Consider the following 21718-nt stretch of genomic DNA (forward strand, 5'->3'; position numbering starts at 1 on the left):
AGTTTCTGCGTGTTTAGGCGGCGCGCCTTATGCCGCACAGGGGGTCCTTCAGTTGTGTTTATTCTGTGGCACATGCCATTGGCAATTGCACGCAAAAATGTGGGAGAAGCAGAGGGGGTAGGGGCAGGGGCGGTAGGGGCAGGGTGGGTAGGGGCAGGGGCAGAGGCTGGCCGAACCGTTAATGGGATCACAGCTGCGGCACAATGACCAGGCTGCGGAGGCTTGTCCATGATTGCAAGAGTGGATGTGCAGAGTTGTAGAAGCTGCTCTTGTGTCTGCAACAGTTGTGCATGGACTTCGTCGATGCGAACACGCAGGTCGACATTCTGAGTGCGCAATGCATCGACGTCTGAACGCTTGCGCAAGAAAGCTGAGAGAGCAGAAGAAAGGTTTGCAGCAAGTGACATACACTCTGAAAGGGCAGAGTGTGAACAGTCAGTAGGAACTTCGGGCTGAGGGGGGGAATGTTGTGACGCACCAGGAACACTCGAACCGGAGACGTGAGTCAGACAGCTGGCTTGCAGATTAGGGGAGAGGGCATAGTGATGAAGAAAATCGAGGCCCAGTACAGGTGCATCAACTTCCGCAACATAAAATGTCCAGGGGAAAACCTGATCTGGGGCAAATTTAAGCAGGAGATGTGAGGAACCTAGCACCGGAATCGGGGAATTGTTAGCAGCTATGAGTGGCGGTGCACATAAGGGATGTATGTTAGGGGCAAGGGAGGGTGGGATAACACTAATGTCGGCTCCCGTGTCCACTAGAAAACAAAGTTCGGTGTTGGTGTCCTCAACGAAGAGGCGCGAAGCGGAAGGCAGTGCAGCAGGCCTCGGACGAGATTTCGGTAGGCGCCGTGAGGCAGTGTGGCGGGACGTGGCGCCTAGACATGCCCGCCATAAGTGTTTGGGAAAGTGCAAGGGGGCTTGCAGTTGCGAGCCGCATCACCAAATTTAGCGTGGAACCAGCAATAAGGAGAGCCAGCTTGCGGTACAGGAGCATGGCTGGGCGGTGAGGCGGCCAGCTGCGTGGCCGGAGTGTACTCAGGTGCTCGCTCGGCCGTCTCCGGTGACCTTTGGGGCGGCAACGTAAAAGTAGGTGGTGCAGTCGGGCGACCACGGGGTGGCAGGGCCGTTGCTTGCGCTGACAGCGTGGCGCGTGTCCTGCCGCGGCCAGGCTTGGCTTCTGTTACTGCATAATGTGTGGGGTCGGCGGATGCCGGACTCGAATGCTGGACGTACCGGTGTTGAATGATGCTATAGGCACGGTCGGCGATGCGCAGGCGTGCTTCGAGGGGCTCAGAGACATGGGGAAATAACTGCAGTTGTAGCTCAGAAGGAAGTTTAAGCATCCAAATTGTCCAAAGTGCGACGTCTGGTAGAAAGTCTGTGTCCACAAGGGGCGCGTAAGTGGCGCCACAGCTGTGATGGGGTACGGTCGTCGATGTGTTCCTCATGGATGATGCGTTGGATCGACTCAGCAGGGGGACGGGATACGCGTTCAATGATACAAGCTTTAGCAAATTCGTACTGATTCTGCATGGGAGGCGAAAGCAGCAGGTCACTAATAAGATCGTGTGATCGTGCAAGTGACTAAGAAGGCACACAAATTGGGCTCCGTCGTCTAGCACGCCGTGAATGTCCAACATATTATCCACTAATGCAAACCATGTCTTAGGGTTCTCCGTTTGTAGAGCTGGCAGTTTTGGGAATCTGCTAGGTGCAAGGTACTGAGGAACGGTCGGTGCAGCGAATACACTACTTGGAGGTGCAGACGGTGCAGTAGTGTAGAGTGGTGCCAAATCTGCATTGTAGGCACCAGGAGACTGGCACATAGTAGCTGTACTAATCCGGTTATTAGGGACAAAACCACACGATTTACAAGCAGCAGGAGTGCAAGAAGAGAGTTCAGTCTTGACATGTGAGTTCGGTTGCATAGTGTAGGCAGGTACAGTTGCTGGGGCCCCGACTGGTGGGGGCACGGTTGGGTGCAGAAGACTCTCCAGTACCGTGGAAACAGGTGCAGTTCGGACTGGTGAGCACGTGACCGGTGTTTGCCAAGCGAAAGAACCCAGCGCGGAAGTTGATAAAACATTGTGGACCGGCGCGGGTGGGGCGGCCGGTACGCATGCCGGCGCTGTTAACAATGGGTTCGGGAATGTAGCAGGTGCGGTTGATACCAACGCGGCAGGGACGGACGAAACCGTCGGGAAAACGTGCAGAAGACGAACAGGAGCCGGGATGGCACGCGGCCCGGGAGACGCGGCTGCATCATACCTGAGCGGTTGTAAGCTGTCCGTGGAAAGTTGCATAGTCTGCGGCTGTGGAGCAGGCGTCATGTGTGGGTGCAGCAGATGAGCAGGAACGGCAGGTGCTGGGGCGTCGATAAGCAGAATGCAGTCTGACGGTCGTGAGGCAGCCGTAGGTGCGGGAACGTGCTGCGGCGACCAAGTGGGAACCGTTGAGTTTATCTCGGGGCCACGTAGGTAAAAATCCGATTGACAGCGGAGTTCACTTTGACACTGAAACTGTGGCGTGATTTCCGGAATGGATTCATTTTCCGCTTTGAAAAACTGCGTCTGAGAAGTCGCATCACAGGGACTGAACGGTTGTTGAAACATTGTTCGTAGCACAATACAAATCACTGTTAATAGCACTCGCGAATTGAAGTAAAACAGATCGGGGTCACCAATGTGGTTATTCCTGATGTGCGGAGTGGCAGCGATCATTAAATAACACACCAACATGCATTAATACAACTTTATTATGTGAGAATATTTACAATGTCTTATACAGTCGGCAGCACACAACAGAAAGGCAAGCAATATGGCGGCGCACAATAAGTCCACATGGGTCAGAGAGCCTGCTATGGCGGAGACATCTCACTCGTAGAGTCGATAGTCGCCACAGCTGTAACACCAAACAACAAGAAATTCATTGAGGGTGTGAAGAAAGATAAGAACGAACCAAAGAGTGAAAGTTTCATATTAGTAAGAAGTATGTTTATTCATGATCAATTACTGTGTCCAATACTTGCTTTTTTTAAATTCATTAGCCTGCAGAATTCTAGATAGATGCTCCGTTGACCCCATTCCTTCACACAGCACCTGTATTGACAGTAAAGACAGCATTACAACATTTTATGAAGCCAAAGATACTAGAGAGAAGCACACCAATCAAGCTAGTTGGTACCAAAGACGAAAAAATCTTTTTTCTGCAAAAAACATAATTCTAGGTGTTGATACTCGTAAAGAATCAAAGAAAACCGGTTCGGTTGTAAGAACTATTGAGATTCTTAAGTTTCACCAGAATGTAGGATGAGTCTTCAAACATTTGTCATCAAACATAATAACAGGTCAGTCTTAACCTACCCACTGACACTTGTCATTATGTGTCTTGACCCAGGTTTGATTGTGTCCAACATCAGTTTGGCAACATCATGTCACAATAATCTGCTTTGTATCCTCACAGAATGTTATCACCTAAGTGGAACTGCAGCATATAACGAAAATTTCTCTACCACATTTTAACAACTCTTATGAAGAATACAGTTTCTTCTGAAAAAAGAGTTGATCATTTCTGGTGGATGTACTTAGTGATAAATACCTAAATTTTATGGTCTTGTGAAATTAGTTTGCAAGCTTTCCCAAAGGAATGCTAACATTGAAAGGAACTGTACTGTTAATGGTGACTGTCTCCTTGAAAACATGAGGGAGAAAGTAGTTGTTACATGCAAGCAAAGATATGATACAGGCAGCATTGACAACTTGAACATTCTCGAGCCCTTTATTCACAGCACAAGGAATGCACAATCAAAGTATGTAAAACATTGTAACAGTTCTAAGAAGAACAGCATGCAAAGGAACAGAGCATTTTAGAAAAATGGAAATAAGATATGAAAGTGAAAGTGCCGGAAACAGTGTTTGGAAATTTTTAGAAAGTGCTATAAAAGAAGCATTGGAAATGAAAAACAAATAAAGGCTTTAAAATATTAGATAATTGCATTGTGATAATGTATTTGTTTCTTAAATAGTAAAATTATCTGAAAAATTTAAAAAATAAAAATTCCCGTATTTAATTTCTAAATAGATATTTTATGTGTTTAAAGTTGGGACCCAAATGTTTCAAGAATTCATTGGGACCTGCATAAATGAAACATTAAAAACTGTATGTGTTTCGTAACTACACATTACTTTTAATTGCAAATAATATTTAAAGTGTATCATTCTTTGTCATAAAATTCTGTTATGTTGTATAAGCCTCCTAAATTTTAAATTGATTTCAATCAGTTTAATAATTTTTTTGTTTTGTTTTGAGTGGCCCTTTACCATCTATTTTAACCACTTCATTATAAACCTTCTATTATGGTATTGTTTTTTCTCTAAACTGTAGGTGTACATAACACTTTACACTTTTTTAAGCTATAAAGTTATGCTTCCTTGGAGGTGAGGACCATTACTTACTAATTTGTTTATTTATTATATATGACAAAGAAATAAATATATGCGCAGAAATTTGTAATACTTACCTGAAAATAACCCCCCCCCCCCCCCCCCAAGCCCCAAGTTTGTGTAGTCACACTGATGTCACGCTGTTCACTGTGTACGTGCATGTTTCAAAGAGTACCAGGGTGGGTTTCCCCTGGCTACCAAACTCTTCAGATTTAAACCCAATCAAGAATCGAGCTGTTTGTGCCATGCTGAGAAACCTAGTGGAGTTGGCCACAGCTCTGGAGTCAGCATGCCCCCCCCACATTCCTGCCAGTACCTTCCAGAACCTCACTGACATTATTCCTGCACTGCAGAAGATTTTCGACAGGGGAACATTTATGTGATTGGATTGTGGAAAAATGAAGTTAAACAGTATTACATGCTCGAATTTACTCTTGTCTCAAGAATTATAAGTCAAATTAGCCAAGTACTGTAGCAATGTGAACCATGAAGTTTGTACCTCATCACTTCCTGATGAATGTTTAAGACACAAAACTTTACATTAACAGAAATCTGTTTTTGTTTAACAAATAGTATCTCAGTAGAATTTAAGCAGAAATTAAGGTAGTGTACTTGTAAAAGACTAGAAACTACTTGCTGTGTATTGAGTAACAATACTAGTTAAAAAATATGAGGTCAGTAGCTTGCCTTTTAACAGCAACACAGTTGAGAGTATCATGCAAATGTTTTTTCAAAGCATCATCTCATACAGATAGACAAAGCATGCCATATTGTCTGCCTCTTGTTACCATTCCTGATGTAACTAAGGTGCAGTTCTCGCAGCAATACATTTTTCCTGGAAATATCTTGCATTTATATGAGCTGACTTGGTACTGCAAGAGGTGCTAATGTTCACCTTCCTCCATAAATTGCCCCATATTTAAGCACAAAGACTGAATTCTTGTAGAATGCACTGTTACATGAGCTTTACTCACACACTGCCCTTTAACTACTCTGTCCACTGCTGTCTGTCAGTCACATTCCTCACACAGAGAGAATGTATTCCAAAAAGCCAAGGGTGGAGGTGCACACTACAGTGATTTTATCTACTGTGGTTAGCCTACTGCATGCTCCTTCTAAAGAAAAGGTGTTCAAATATGGAAATGACAAGGGAAAGAGCATACCAATTTAATGGTGTAAAGGCTTCCCTGGTTCTGTGGTTGAATTACACCCTGTTCTATTCAATAAATTATTCTTTCCTCAAGGAACAAAACAGATGTTCATACTTTGGATTGTTGCAAATAATTGTCTATATAACAGTGTAATAAACTGCTAATTATAAAATACTTAAGAGGGCCACCTTACTACATCTCTTTCACAATACTGAAAAGATTAGTCTTATTGAGCTGTGTGTAAGGCAGTTATCCCAGCATGGCTCAAGTGGTAACACTGGAGTTTTTCATTGGTGTTGCAGGTAAAAACATGCTACTAACCACTGACCAATTTATTTTGATAAATAATTTTAATTTGACCAACACATATAAATACGACAATAAGACTGTTGGAAAGTGAGCCTTCAGCCAACAAGGCCTTCGTCGAAAATAGACAAAACACACACACACACACACACACACGCACACGCACACACACACACACACACACACACACACACACAGGCAGACGCAAACACAACTTGCACACACATGACCACAGTCACAGACACAGCCTGGCTTCCTCTGCCAGAGACTGTGGTTGTGTGTGTGAGTTACGTTTGTGTGTGTGTGTGTGTGTGTGTGTGTGGGGGGGGGGGGGGGGTCTATTTTCGACGAAGGCCTTTGTTGGCCGAAAGCTCACTTTCTTTCAGTCTTTTTGTTGTGCTTCTTTGTGACTCAGCATCTCCACTATGTAGTGAGTAGCAACTATCCTCTTAATAATATTGTTACATTCCTTCCTGGATTTTCAATTGTTTGACTAATAAATATAATATCCTTTAAACCCTCGTAAAATAGAATACCAAAAACTAAAAAAATTATTTCTGTTTTAAGAAATAGTATCAGTATATTGACTACTAGTATGTTAAATAATCCTCTTGACTTCCTGACTCCACAGAACAGGAAGCTTTAAAACCTTTTACAATCGAACAGTTCCTTGCTGATACACAAATAAGCAAGTCTTAACACATTTTAAAACTGAATGCCAAAATGAAAATATTCTTCTAGTTGTAAGAAATGGGCAATCACAAAGATGTCAGTTAATTCTTATCAAGTATCTGCCAGTAACTGATTCAACAAAACTGACAACCGTAAAATCCTTTTTTCTTTTAAATTGAACAGTTCCTTAAGAGTCGAAATGACAAATAGTTTAACCATTTAGCCTTTTTTGTCAGTTAACAGGTAGTATTTCCTTGCTGAGGTAAGATTGTACAAGAAACAACCCCATTTCCAAAAAAAAAAAAAAAAAAAAAAAAAAAAAAAAAAAAAAAAAAAAAAAAAAAAAAAAAAAAAACATAAGTATGTGTTGAAAATCATACTTCAGCGCATTTCTCAATGGTTGGTATTAACCAGTTCCACCAGCCTTTCACCTCACTTTTGGTCTGTGGAATTGGTAATTCAGTGTTCGTTACTGTTTGGGAGGTGTTTCCAGTGTTAACGTTAGGTGACTCAACCTGTATATTACTCAGCTTCCCAGCTTCCATAATGCCGATTACAGCAATTGTATTACAGCAATTGTAGAATGCAGGTTTAGCTTATCTGTCCTTCATCGTCTGCAGTTCCACAAACACAAGCTAAATAATGTTCTGTGAACTAATGCCAGAAGAAAACTAATCTTTTCTCCTGATGTTCTATTCAAAGAGCATTTCAGACTAACAGTACTTACTTACATCTTGAGGCAGGCAGTCTCTGTTCATTCACAATAATTCTATTCACTGCTCTGTTTTCATTGAAGACAACCACAGTCTATCTATTGGCCACATTCAATGATTTGAAGACTTGGACAGACTTCCAGCTTGCAGCTGACAACTTCTGCTCATACTGCAGCTGACAACTTCTGCTTGGCAGCTGACAACATCTGCTTGTGAATGATTATTTAAGCATACTTCTCTTTTCCTAGTGACACTATTCAGGGAGCATGTTTCTCACAGGCAGCACGATTAGATTGTGCACAGTGATGTTCCTACTACGGATGAATGTCCACGGTAGTTGTGGTATCAGCTGTTGCAAACTCTGGTTGTGTGGCATCTCTGTACACCTCCAGAATTAAGACCAAACAACAACGTGACTTAAAGGTCAGAATAATTGGTGCCTACAGTTCTGTATCACAAAAAGATGTCAAAATGCTCTGTTGGCCATGTTGACCAGTTGTCAATGCAAGAACTGTGCTCACATTCACAATTGAACATTTTTCAGCCATTCCTATGGGCAAGTGTTCATAAAGAGGTATGCTTTTACCAGAGTAATTTTAATGTGTTTGCTTTCCTTGTTTTGATGAGTTCTACCACTTCTCAAAATAACATATGTTTTAACACCCTGTATAAATAGAACATGTTGATATCATTGATATATCAGCAGTATAAATTAATGTGTGCATGCCAATGTCAGTGCAGTATAAATTTCGATATCATCATATATTAATAACTTAATACATTGTTGCTGTATCTATCATCAGGGGAGATGCTCGCTGCTGCCGAGAGGTTTTCCCTACCAGAGCTCACGGAGCAGTGTGAGCGGGTGCTTATGGAGGGACTGTCTGTGGAAACAGCTGCAACAGTAGCCGTTGTGGCTGTTATGAACTGCCACCTCACACTCAGGAGTGCGGCTGTTCAGTTAATCATGCGACATGCCCCACAGGTGATGGGGACTGATGGCTGGAAAGCGGCCCTACGGAACCACACAGAGGTCGCTGTTGAAATCTGCAGTCTTGTCTCAGCAGCAGCTGCTGCTGCTGCTGCTGCAGTGGCAGTCAGTCCAGATATCAGGTCAGAGTTTTTTGTCATAAGTCTCTTGCCTGATTTGATGTGGCCCACCAAGACATCCTTCCTTGTGCGTACCTCCCTTATGCCTTCATCCTTAGATATTCATTGCATCCATTCCAGTCTCTTTCTTCCCCCACAATTTTTGCACTCTACAGATCCTTCTAGTACTATGAAAGCTTTCCACTGGTATTTTAACAAATATCCTGCACCTTCTTATAGTTAATATTTTCCAAATACTCATTTCCTTATCAGTTCTGCTGAGAATTTCATTTCTTGTCTTACCAAGCGTGGCTCTGTAAAATGAGTGGTGATTTTTTGAAAAGTTTTTAAGAACTACCACTAGATGGTGCTATTGAAGTGTAATGTTAGTATTTTTACAAAATTTGTCATTCATTATTGTTAAAAAATGCAGTTCATGAATTGACCAACTAGTTGGTTTACAGGGAGCATTGAAAGAAACAAGATATAAAGAATTGAAAATGTGAATGAATGTGAATTTTTTCACCAGTGACTTGAATGCTTTTGTTCAACTTTTGCTAGTCAAACACTTTCAGGAAAGATTATCAACAGTTGGTGTGGAAAATTACGTCATGGTTGTCCTTCTGTCAGGAACAAATTACAGTGTTTATCAACACTGGCTGTTCCAAAATAAAATGTAGGTGCTGTATGCAGCATGAGCAAAAAGTATTACCGAACATCGTACCATGAGATCAAGGTGTTCTTAGTCATACTGAAGACAGCAGCTCATGCAGTTTTGCCCAGACATTTAGCTGTGAAAAGCATGTTCCTGACGTGTTTTGCACAGTATATCTGAAACTCTTAAACAGGCTTATGTCAATTCAAGTCTAAAAATGCTTCAAAAATTCGATTGTAGAAATGTGTAATTGGTTTACAGCATAATACAAGGACCAAAAAAGACTTGGACACACTCATACAAACTAGAAATTAAGCTGCAGTCAAGTCTTTGGGTATTCCAAGATTGAAAACAAAATAAATGGTTACTTAGGGAAGCACTTCCAAGAAAAGATTTGCTTGTTTTTTTGGTTAACTGGACATACTGTGACCATTTGTCTAGAGGGTCGAAGAACAATTACTGCTGAATGGTATACAATAATTTGTTTACTGCAAGTTATCCATGAAATAAGGAAGAAACCAATGAGAAATGTTACATCATTCTTCATCATGACAGTGCCACCAGCTGTAATGCATAATGTCAAACACTTAAAAGACATCCTTACATTCCTTATATCAAACAAAAGTGTGTGGCAGGCAAATTTCCATAACAACAAGAGCCTGTTGAATTCTTCCAAAGATATATTTGTGAGATACCAACATCAGACTGGAAAAATTGTTCCAGATCAACCCATTCACAAGTGAAGATATCTTAAAGGCAATTAGCTTAACAACAATAAAGCTACACTACTTGACAAAAGAGTGGAGTATCCAGAAAACGTGGTTGAATGTGAATGTAACTTTGTACACATGCGATCCAGCAGAAGATGTGAAAATTATTAGTGTTGCAATTTTCTTTGACAGGCAGAAAGGTCAGCAGAGTGCATTAGTACTGTTAATATTTAGTGTTATTACTAGGCCTGGTAGGATATATAAGGGGCGAGAGCATCATCAGACATGGAGACACTTTTTACTCGACTGAGACAGCGTTGACAGCATCTGACACAGTTTGACCAGGGCCTCATTGTGGGTCTCCATTTGGCCAACTGGTCAAATGCTGTAATCTCCAGATTTGTGGGGTATTCAGATGTGACAGAGACTTGATGTTGGACTGCATGGTAACATGACTCATTGTCAAGGTTCTGGTTGACCATGTCTTACCACCACAAGAGAGAATTGCCATATTCTGCACCAAACACGCCATAAGACCTTCACATCTGTGCATACCACCCGAGAACAAGTAATGGACTCACTGCAAAATTCTTTGTCATCCTTCTCCATTGGTCAGAGACTAGCACCAGCTGGACTAAGGAATTACTGTCCTGTGTATAGGTTGCCATTAACAACACAACACAATTGGTTGCCTTTGGAGTGGTGCCGTCAATGGGAAATGTGGACTGCTGGCAAATGGTGCCGCATTTTGTTCAGCAATAAATTGCGGTTCTACACTACTCTGGATGGCCATCATCAGCGAGTCTGGAGATGACCTGGGGAGAGGGGAGAGGTCCCATTCTTCCACTGTTTTGGAAAGGCACATTGATGGTACTGCTGGGTCATGCTGGGTGGGGGGCATAAGATATGACTTAAGATCACAGCTGGTAGTAACAGAAGGAACTGTGATGGCACAACAATATGTCTTGGTCATCCTGTGTCCTCATGTTACCTCTCTTGCAACAGTATTGTGGCACTATTTTTCAATAGGACTATACTCCTCCACAGATGGCTCATGTGTGTATGAACTGACTGCATGAGGCATTCCCATAGCCAGTGAGGTTCCCATATCTGTCCTAGATAGAACATGAGTGGGACCAGCTTGGATATCATCTTCATCCGAGTGCCAGTAACAAGGATATCAATAACCCCTTACAACTGCTGAGGGACAGTTTGCCTTAAGAGAGGATACAACTACCATATGACACACTTCCCAACCAAGTCAGTTCATGTGTACATGCCACAGTGTGTGCAACACCGTAATCCATCACAATTTGAGAAGAATAGTGATATTCATTTCTAAAGCACTACAGGAAAAAATGATCTTTATTAGTCATTATTGAAGCTGTCAGTGCCTCATGGAGGAGTTCAGTATGCTGAAACAAAAATTATTGATCATTTACCCAATAACAGAAAACTGCAACAGGTACGAAAACAAGTTTCAGAGCTAACGTAAAATATACAGGGTGTCCCATTTATCATGACCACCCTAAATAACTATTTCTCCAGATGCAGATTACTAAATGTTTCAAGCAAATGTTCTTTAGCTGTCAGGGAGACATCAATCAGCATGATTGCCTTCATTGCAGCTCTTTTACAAAGATATGAACAGCAGTATGACTTTTTTTAAATGGCACCCTGTACTTTTTATTCGGTAATTCATTTCCTCTCCTAAAGACCTTTTCAAAAATGTATCACAGTGTACCATTCACTGAAACACAACATTATTTATTACATAACACAACATTATTTATTACATAACACAACATTGACTTTGAGCCCGGGATCACAAACTCGTCCATTCGCTGGAGTTGTCAGAAAACAAATGAAAACAAAGTAAAAACATAACACAAAATTGACTTTGACTCTCCTGTACCATTGCCCAGGAATAGAACATTCAAAGGTGCTCAAAGTGGTGACCCTGGACACCAATACACTGGTGCACTCATTGAAAGAAAGAATTATTTACAGCTTCCAGTGTTGTCTGCTGAAGAGAATTACAAGCAAGCATGATACGTTCCTGCATGTTCTCTGGAGTTGTTGGAATATTGTGATAGACAAAATCTTTAAGGAACCCCCTAAGAAGAAAGTCCAGAGGATTTAAATCAGGAGACCTAGCAGGCCAAGTATCTGTTCCTCCTTGACTAGTCTATCTGGCAGGATACCTTCGGTTCAGAACAAGACGTGCACGCAAGGCATTATGTGCTGGACATCCATCATGTTGATACCACATAAGCATTCCGGCTCTTAGCGGCACTTCATCCAGAAGAGGAGGAAGAATTCGTCAGAGTAAGTTGGCATACGCTATGCCGTTTAGACTACCTTTGATAAAATAAGGGCCAATAATTGTAGTACCGAGCATCCCACACCAGATGTTAACTCTCCATTGACGCTGATGTTCCACCTGTCTTAAGCCATCATGGGTTGTCACTGGACCAGTAATGCATGTTTCTTGTATTTACCTGTCCTTTGTTTGAGAAGGCACATTCATCAGTAAATAGAACATTAGAGAAGTAGTTTGGGTTGGCGAGGATTTGCTGCTGTGCCCACTGACAGACTTGTACATGATTCTGGAAATCATTCCCATGCAATTCTTGATGTAGGTGTACATGGTAAGGATGGAACATGCGACATGTAAGGATACAATGTACACTGGTTTAAGGAATGCCAATCTTGTGTTCAAGCTGTTGTGTGCTCACATATGGATTCATAGCAATGGAAGCGGGAACAGTAACTTTGGCAGCTTCATCTGTGCGAGTGCTACGACGACTGCGTTCTCGTGGGTTGAAACTTCCCGTTTCCTGAAGCGTCGCTACAAGGCGAGAAAACACCTGTCGGAAAGGTGGGTTCTTGTCAGGATATCGCTTTCTGTACAGTTCCGCTGCCTGCGTAGCATTTCGCCTACCTTCAACAACAACAATAAAAGAAACGTTGTGTCGATGTATTTTGTATGAAGGACTGCCTTTACTGTATGCCTACTCTACACAACAGTATTTAAAAGGACTAAACTACTGTACTAAATGTACCCCTGCATAAGCAAACAGTATTGCAATTACTGTTCTTCTAACTTACATTCCCCATAGCTGAGTAGCGTTTCTACCTTCTCTTCGTTGGTGTACATTCTACTCACACAACTCTTCAACTGACGATGGTTGACGGAATGACGGGTGTGCATTCTACTTATGTTTACATTTGTCCTCTGTTAACATCAGCATGTAGATGTGTTCCATTATCCCGAGTACCTGCACTAAGCGCTGGGAGTGTCAATGTTAGTGTTGTGTTATGTAATTAATAACATTGTGTTTCAGTGAATGGTATTCTGTGATACATTTTTGAATAGGTCTTTAGGAGAGGAAATGAATTACCAAATAAAAAATACAGGGTGCCATTAAAAAAAGTCATACCACTTGTAAAAAACAAAGCTACAACAAAGGCATCGTGCTGATTGATGTCCCCCTGATGGCTAAAGAACATCTGCTTGAAACATTTTGTAATTTGCATCTGGACAAACAGTTGTTTAAGGTGGTCAAGATAAATGGGACACCCTGTATATGTGACGTCTGTTCTATCGGACAGCCACTGGAATTAATACACAAAGAATTTATATCTGCCTCCAGGGATTCCCATTTGAGTTCCCAAAACCAGCATACGGCTTGTGTCAGTGGGTACCCTGTACCACTATTAGTCATTTTCTTTCCTGTTCCACTCGCAAATAGAACAAGGGAAAAACAGCTGTCTGTATGCCTCCATATTAACCCTAATTTCTTTAATATTATCTTTGTATACTCAGTGTATGTTGGCTGCTGTAGAATCATTCAGCAGTCAGCTTCAAATGCCAGTTCCATAAATTTTCCCGGTAGTGCTCCTTGAAAAGGACATCTCCCCTCCAGGGATTCCCATTTGAGTTCCCAAAGCATCTCCTTCACACCTAAGTGTTGTTCGAATATACCAGTAACAAGTCTAGCAGCCCGCCTCTGATGACTTTGTTTAATCCTATCTGGTACGGGTCCCAAACACTTGAGCAGTACTCGAGAATAGGTCACCCTAGTGTTCTATATGTGACCTCCTTTACATATGAACCACACTTTACTAAAATCCTCACAATAACCTGAAGTCGACCACTTGCCTTCTCTACCACAATTCTCACATGCTTGTTCTGTTTCATATCGCTTTGCAACATTATGCCCCGATATGTCAACGACTCGACTAAGTCAAGCAGGACACTACTAATGCTGTATCATCCACATTAACATAAATTTTTCCACACTTAAATGCAAATGTAAAAACCATGGTATGGCTTAAAGTAAATAAGGAAAACAATCATTTATTGATAAAATTATTTAACTGGATGGATAAAAAAATCTTCTCACCAAGCAGCGGCAGAACACACACATTAAAAGATTGTTGTGCTTGTGAAGCTTTTGGAGCCAGTGGGCTGAAGGGGAAGGAAGAAGGGTGAAGGACAAGGACTGGAGAGGTCTAGGAAAAGGGGTAGATTTTGGGAAATTCACCCAGAAGCGCGGGTCATTGGAGACTTACCGCACGGGATGAGAAGGAAAGTTTAAAGTAAATAAGGTATTGTGAAACTATTGACAGAACACAGTATTTATAACCAAACAGTACACATGTAATAATGTTTTGTAACATTTACAATTATGCTATTTTTGTGTGTTTTAGAATCATAGGACCCACTGACGATGGCAATATTGTTGCTGAAACTACTTTGGCAATAAATAAATTAAAAACAAAAGTGATTTGTGTCATAGTAGATCCACAATCACATATTGTTGTTTCTACGCAAACATGGACCAGTGAAAGAGTTTCAAGATAAAATAGCTGACATAGAACCCTGTAAAATAGCTGACATAGAATCCTGCACAGTAATTGCGTCATAGTTGAAATATAATGTGGTTGCTTCCACACATGGTCCTGCCTTTTATTGAGTAGCGAATGCCAGTTACTGGACTGCAGTAGTAGGAGAAGACAGGTGGATGGGTAAGTGAGACAAGTCTTGCACTTGGGACATTCACAGGAGAATTAGCCATTGGGTGTATGATTGGAATAGGGATGGACAAGGATACTCTGTAGGTTGGGTAGGTGGTTCGTTCATCTCAGGACACAACAATAGACAGGCTAGAGTGATTTAGGTGATTAATGGAATGCTGCTTGGCAGCTGGTTAACATGTTTACTGTTTCCAGAGGAGGAGATGGCGTGAAAAATCTGTTTATAGGTGAACTGGGTAGGATATTGTCAGCTGGAGAACAAAGGTATTGGTATGTTTATAGGTAGAGGTCTGCGCGGATAAGAAAAGTGCAATCCGCAACCGCATCCGCAGCAATTAATCTGCATCTGCAAGTTCCTTGTCCGCATCCGCATATATTTAAGTTTTGAATGAGTAATTAATAGTAATAGACAGTAGCACTCATAATTATGGTATGTAATGGCATAGTTATTGTTAGGGTGCCATTTCTGCTACAACTTAACTACTTTTGACTTCTTAAATCATAGGAAATGCTCTATACATACTATAAAGCAGACCATTCCAAACAGGAAAGCATTGGCGCTCCGGAGTACACACAGTAGCGGCTCGGATCTCGTGAGATTGGAAACACTATTTAAAAAAATAAAATTCAATATAATAGTATTAAATGATGAAAATACGTATATAGAAACAATTATATTTCGCTGCTCTCGTGCCAAGGCAGCTGAAAATGATGATGGTTTTAAACTGTTACTAGCACATTGCATCATTTACCAACAGATTTTTGTACTCACTGCTTGGATGTGTCAAATTTTGAAGCCATTCATGTCAGCTGATGATTATTATAGCTTACGCATTCAGTCTTCGTCATTTCCAGGTGAAAATATTTACAGTATTAGGCCTACACTGCAAAACGCTGGCGCACCTTTGAAAAAGTTAAACTGCCAGCAATAACTGACGTTGTCTGGAAGAAATAACTCGCCTTCCGAAGAGTGACAACAAAATCAGTGGCTATAGGAATTAGGAGTCCATTTAGCTTTAGCCAAAAATACCATTGAAATCTCGAACCTCACCTTTTGGCTGATTTATTGAATTAAGACCTAGCGATAAATGAAATGTCTGTTTCATTCTCAACTAAACAAAGCTTTTCACACTTTAAAACATCCTCAACATTGGTCTAAATTACTAAGATAAAATTTGCAGTAGATTTCGCAGTTAATACTTTCAATGTTAAAAAATAATTTTTTTCGGAGTGTAATGGAACTGCAAACAATTTCAAGATGTCTGTATAAAAACGACTGTCCCATAATTCAAATGTTAGGCACTGTTCCCTGTTAAGCAATACTGAGTTAAAGTTAAAATGTTCAATTTTGTTACGAATTTCAGCCCTTATCTTTACCAATTGGTTGGTAAATTAAAAGACACATTATTATTTTTGATGATTTGAATATTTTGTAAGTTTTCAATGTGATCAGAATAATCTTCCAGGGGCTATCGCAGTCACAGTTTGTTGGTGGTCGTGAGCCGTAGTTTGAAGTCCCACTTGTAGTTAATTACAAGGCCCGCTGTGCCGCTGCTCCGGCCGGGCTGTTTCCCTGTTCACAAGGAGTGACAGTGCTCGGTGGCTGCAAATGTCACTGTAGTGCATGCTAAAATTTAGGTAGGCCCTTATGAGATCATCATTACCTAGTTTAATAATATTGACGTGTTAGCTGTTGAATGTTCTTGTTGCGAAGAGTAAAAACTTAAAATTGAGCTCTTTAATATGGAAATTACAACAGAACAAATTGCTTGTTAAATATTTCCGTCTTTTATCTAATGCTACTTAAATGTTCTTGTTGGGAATAGTAAAAATACTACTAATATGTCGAGGATATTCTTTACTATAAATATTACAATAAAAACTCACAGGCTTCAGATTAAATATTTTCGTCTTCTGCTTGCTTCTGATTAAAATTCTGTAAAAGAAAGAATCAGATGAAAAAAAATTAACTAATTCAGATAAGCCCAAAAAATACAGTGAAGTAAGAGAAGCTGTACAAGTACATTTTTACTTTGAATGTTACTATGCAGGAACAGGATGTCATCAATCGTCTGTGGCTTCAAAGACGTGCGTCAGTCCTGCATTATTTGTCCCGCAGTAGAGAAGCTTCTCTCAGATGGCGCACTGGACGCTGGAATGCAGTGCACGAAGTATGTGAGTTTGGAAAGACGCGGATAGACTTTTTCACATCCATGCCACCAAGCCATCAGGTCGATGCCTTCCGAAAATTGAACTTATCATTCGTATATCTGAGAAATTCATCTGATGCAACGTCAAGATCTCTCGTCGATTCATCTTCTGAGTAATCTTCAAATTCATTAAAAAGTACGTCAGACTTATGTTTTTTTGCAGGAATTCCAGATGTTGTTTCCTCCTTATCTATTCACTGTGGACAATTTCTCGCAACATAATTTTTCACTTCCTTTACAACTTCATCTTTTGCGGTACTGCTAAGAAGTTTTAGGTTTTTATATTTTGGATTCAAAAACATTGCAAGTTTATGGGTTACTGTTATGTCCCATTTGCTGATTAAAATAAATTTGGCTGTACTCTTTAAATCCATCAGAAATGGGCTGTTGCCATCATTTTTTTCAAGGAAGGAGAGAAGTTTTAACTTCCACAACACACATAAATAAAGTGTAGGGGCTTTGGAGGCTTCGAGATCGCAAGAAGCTATTTTAAATGGTGTCAGAAAGATTATTATATCTTCCAACATCATCTTGTCTATAGAATCAATCAAATTATCATGATTTTTCTCTGACAAAATTGACAGAACTTCAAACCAATGTGAATTAATAGACTCAAACATATCCAATTTACTGTTCCATTATGTGTGTTTACCTCCTTTCAATGACTTCTGAAGGCAATTCTGAAGACCAGATCTTTTAAAGAAAGCTGTGATAGCTCGTCAGGAATATATTAGTCGCTGCACGTCACTCTTCTCATCATTCACGTCTCCTCGAGTTGTGTGCTCCAGCACAGTATTAAGAATGTGTGCTGAGCATGAGAGCCTCCTGTATTGGCGAAGTGCTGCCACAATATTTGGACTTCTATCCGTAATGAACACGCTGTTATTCACAGCACTGAATCAATCGAACGACCGTAGTATCTTAATTAATGCAAGTTTAATGTTTTCTCCTGTTTTTTTAATCTCACTCTCAAAATTTCTGATGCACAACACTCGATCCTCAAGTTTCACTCCTTCATAATTAACATAATGTGCAGTCACTCCCATATAGTTTATTTTACAGTACGAATCAGTCCATAAATCGACAGTTAGTGCTCCACCTATATCTCTGAATATATTCTTCACTTCTGCGGAGACAGTTTCACGCAGACGATCGGCCATTTCCTTCAAATTTCTGGATATGGTGGTTGGATGAGGTAGCAGTTCCTTAGCACTCACTGCACCGTACTTGGCCCCCACATCAATAAGAAACTGTGCCGTCTTGAGAAACCCAGATCCAGACGCAACTTCGAATGGTAAAATTTCTTTGCTGACAAGATTGATAAGTTTTTCTGTCGCGGCTGTCTTCAAATTTGCCAGAACTTCAGGAACTTTCACGTCTCTCTTGGTATTTAAATAAATAATTATGCTATGCTGGCCGCTGGTGGCCGAGCGGTTCTAGGCGCTTCAGTCTGGAAACACGCGACCGCTACCGTCGCAAATTCGAATCCTGCCTCGGGCATGGATGTGTGTGATGTCCTTAGGTTAGTTCGGTCTAAGTAGTTCTAAGTTCTAGGGGACTAATGACCTCAGATGTTAAGTCCCATAGCGCTCAGAGCCATTTGAACCAATTATGCTACTTTGTCCTGCCTCACACGAATGTTTTAGCAAATTTGAAGTTCCACTTTTGTGTCCAGTGTAGCAATATACTTTTTTACATGCAAAACAAGCCACTATAACTTTTATCTTTTCGTTGCCATCAAATACGTATCCGAATTTTTTCCAAATTGGCGATTTCAATTTTGTTCCTTCACTAATGTAAAATCACCTTTTTTCACCTTACACGAAATTGTATCCATCGATATGGTGTTCATTTGAAGAAAGAACTCTCACTGATATTTGCTACGATGGTGGTTGGATGAGGTAGCAGTTCCTCTGCTTGTGTCTGTATATGTGTGGATGGATATGTGTGTGCGTGCGAGTTTATACCCGTCCTTTTTTCCCCCTAAGGTAAGTCTTTCCGCTCCCGGGATTGGAATGACTCCTTACCCTCTCCCTTAAAACCCACATCCTTTCGTCTTTCCCTCTCCTTCTCTCTTTCCTGATGAGGCAACAGTTTGTTGCGAAAGCTTGAATTTTGTGTGTATGTTTGTGTTTGTTTGTGTGTCTATCGACCTGCCAGCGCTTTCGTTCGGTAAGTCACCTCATCTTTGTTTTTATATATAATTTTTCCCACGTGGAATGTTTCCCTCTATATATATATATATATATATATATATATATATATATATATATATATATATATATATATATATATATATATATATATATATATATATATATATACAAAGATGATGTGACTTACCATACAAAAGCGCTGGCAGGTCGATAGAAACACAAACAAACACACAAAATTCTAGCTTTCGCAACCAATGGTTGCTTCGTCAGGAAAGAGGGAAAGAGAGGGAAAGACGAAAGGATTTGGGTTTTAAGGAGTCATTCCAATCCCGGGAGCGGAAAGACTTACCTTAGGGGGAAAAAAGGACGGGTATACACTCGCGCACACACACACAGACACACACACACACACACACACATATATCCATCCACACATATACAGACACAAGCAGACATATACAGAGGCAAAGAGTTTGGGCAGAGATGTCAGTCGAGGCGGAAGTGCAGAGGCAAAGATGTTGTTGAATGACAGGTGAGGTATGAGTGGCGGCAACTTGAAATTAGCGGAGATTGAGGCCTGGTGGATAACGGGAAGAGAGGATATATTGAAGGGCAAGTTCCCATCTCCGGAGTTAGGATAGGTTGGTGTTAGTGGGAAGTATCCAGATAACCCGGACGGTGTAACGCTGTGCCAAGATTTGCTGGCCGTGCACCAGGGGATGTTTAGCCACAGGGTGATCCTCATTACCAACAAACACTGTCTGCCTGTGTCCATTCATGCGAATGGACAGTTTGTTGCTGGTCATTCCCACATAGAATGCGTCACAGTGTAGGCAGGTCAGTTGGTAAATCACGTGGGTGCTTTCACACGTGGCTCTGCCTTTGATCGTGTACACCTTCCGGGTTACAGGACTGGAGTAGGTGGTGGTGGGAGGGTGCATGGGACAGGTTTCACACCGGGGGCGGTTACAAGGGTAGGAGCCAGAGGGTAGGGAAGGTGGTTTGGGGATTTCTGACAACAGCTTTCGCATCCCGCTACTACCCTCCCAACCTGGTACAGAAGCAAATAACCAGAGCCACTTCCTCATCCTCTCAAACCCAGAACCTCCCACAGAAGAAACACAAAAGTGCCCCACTTGTGACAGGATACTTTCCGGGACTGGATCAGACTCTGAATGTGGCTCTCCAGCAGGGATACGACTTCCCCAAATCCTGCCCTGAAATGAGATCCATCCTTCATGAAATCCTCCCCACTCGACCAAGAGTGTCTTTCCGCCGTCCACCTAACCTTCGTAACCTCTTAGTTCATCCCTATGAAATCCCCAAACCACCTTCCCTACCCTCTGGCTCCTACCCTTGTAACCGCCCCCGGTGTAAAACCTGTCCCATGCACCCTCCCACCACCACCTACTCCAGTCCTGTAACCCGGAAGGTGTACACGATCAAAGGCAGAGCCACGTGTGAAAGCACCCACGTGATTTACCAACTGACCTGCCTACACTGTGACGCATTCTATGTGGGAATGACCAGCAACAAACTGTCCATTCGCATGAATGGACACAAGCAGACAGTGTTTGTTGGTAATGAGGATCACGCTGTGGCTAGACATGCCTTGGTGCACGGCCAGCACCTCTTCGCATAGTGTTACACCGTCCGGGTTATCTGGATACTTCCCACTAACACCAACCTATCCGAACTCCGGAGATGGGAACTTGCTCTTCAATATATCCTCTCTTCTCGTTATCCACCAGGCCTCAATCTCCGCTAATTTCAAGTTGCCGCCACTCATACCTCACCTGTCATTCAACAACATCTTTGCCTCTGCACTTCCGCCTCGACTGACATCTCTGCCCAAACTCTTTGCCTCTGTATATGTCTGCTTGTGTCTGTATATGTGTGGATGAATATGTGTGTGTGTGTGTGTGTGTGTGTGTGTGTGTGTGTGTGTGTGTGTGCGAGTGTATACCCGTCCTTTTTTCCCCCTAAGGTAAGTCTTTCCGCTCCCGGGATTGGAATGACTCCTTACCCCTCTCCCTTAAAACCCAAATCCTTTCGTCTTTCCCTCTCCTTCCCTCTTTCCTGACGAAGCAACTGTTGGTTGCGAAAGCTAGTATTTTGTGTGTATGTTTGTGTTTGTTTGTGTGTCTATCGACGTGCCAGCGCTTTCGTTTGGTAAGTCACATCATCTTTGTTTTTAGATATATTTTTCCCATGTGGAATGTTTCCCTCTATTAATTCATATACACTCCTGGAAATTGAAATAAGAACACCGTGAATTCATTGTCCCAGGAAGGGGAAACTTTATTGACACATTCCTGGGGTCAGATACATCACATGATCACACTGACAGAACCACAGGCACATAGACACAGGCAACAGAGCATGCACAATGTCGGCACTAGTACAGTGTATATCCACCTTTCGCAGCAATGCAGGCTGCTATTCTCCCATGGAGACGATCGTAGAGATGCTGGATTTAGTCCTATGGAACGGCTTGCCATGCCATTTCCACCTGGCGCCTCAGTTGGACCAGCGTTCGTGCTGGACGTGCAGACCGCGTGAGACG

General features: G+C 41.7%; 1 protein-coding gene across 7 annotated transcripts in view; it reads left to right on the forward strand.

The window, feature by feature from the left end:
- The window catches only part of LOC126458259 (poly [ADP-ribose] polymerase tankyrase-1-like), a 99784-nt gene that overhangs the window by 55249 nt on the left and 22817 nt on the right, over positions 1-21718 (forward strand). For 6 of the 7 annotated variants that reach the window (XM_050095179.1, XM_050095180.1, XM_050095181.1 and 3 more), the window contains exon 4: positions 8093-8402. The exons of the other annotated variant lie outside the window; for it this stretch is intronic. In XM_050095179.1, the coding sequence (XP_049951136.1) occupies positions 8093-8402 (310 nt within the window). The remainder of the gene's footprint in view (positions 1-8092; positions 8403-21718) is intronic. 7 annotated transcript variants of the gene reach the window in all.

The sequence above is a fragment of the Schistocerca serialis genome, chromosome 2, assembly GCF_023864345.2.
Source record: "Schistocerca serialis cubense isolate TAMUIC-IGC-003099 chromosome 2, iqSchSeri2.2, whole genome shotgun sequence".
In the NCBI taxonomy this organism is placed as follows: domain Eukaryota; kingdom Metazoa; phylum Arthropoda; class Insecta; order Orthoptera; family Acrididae; genus Schistocerca; species Schistocerca serialis.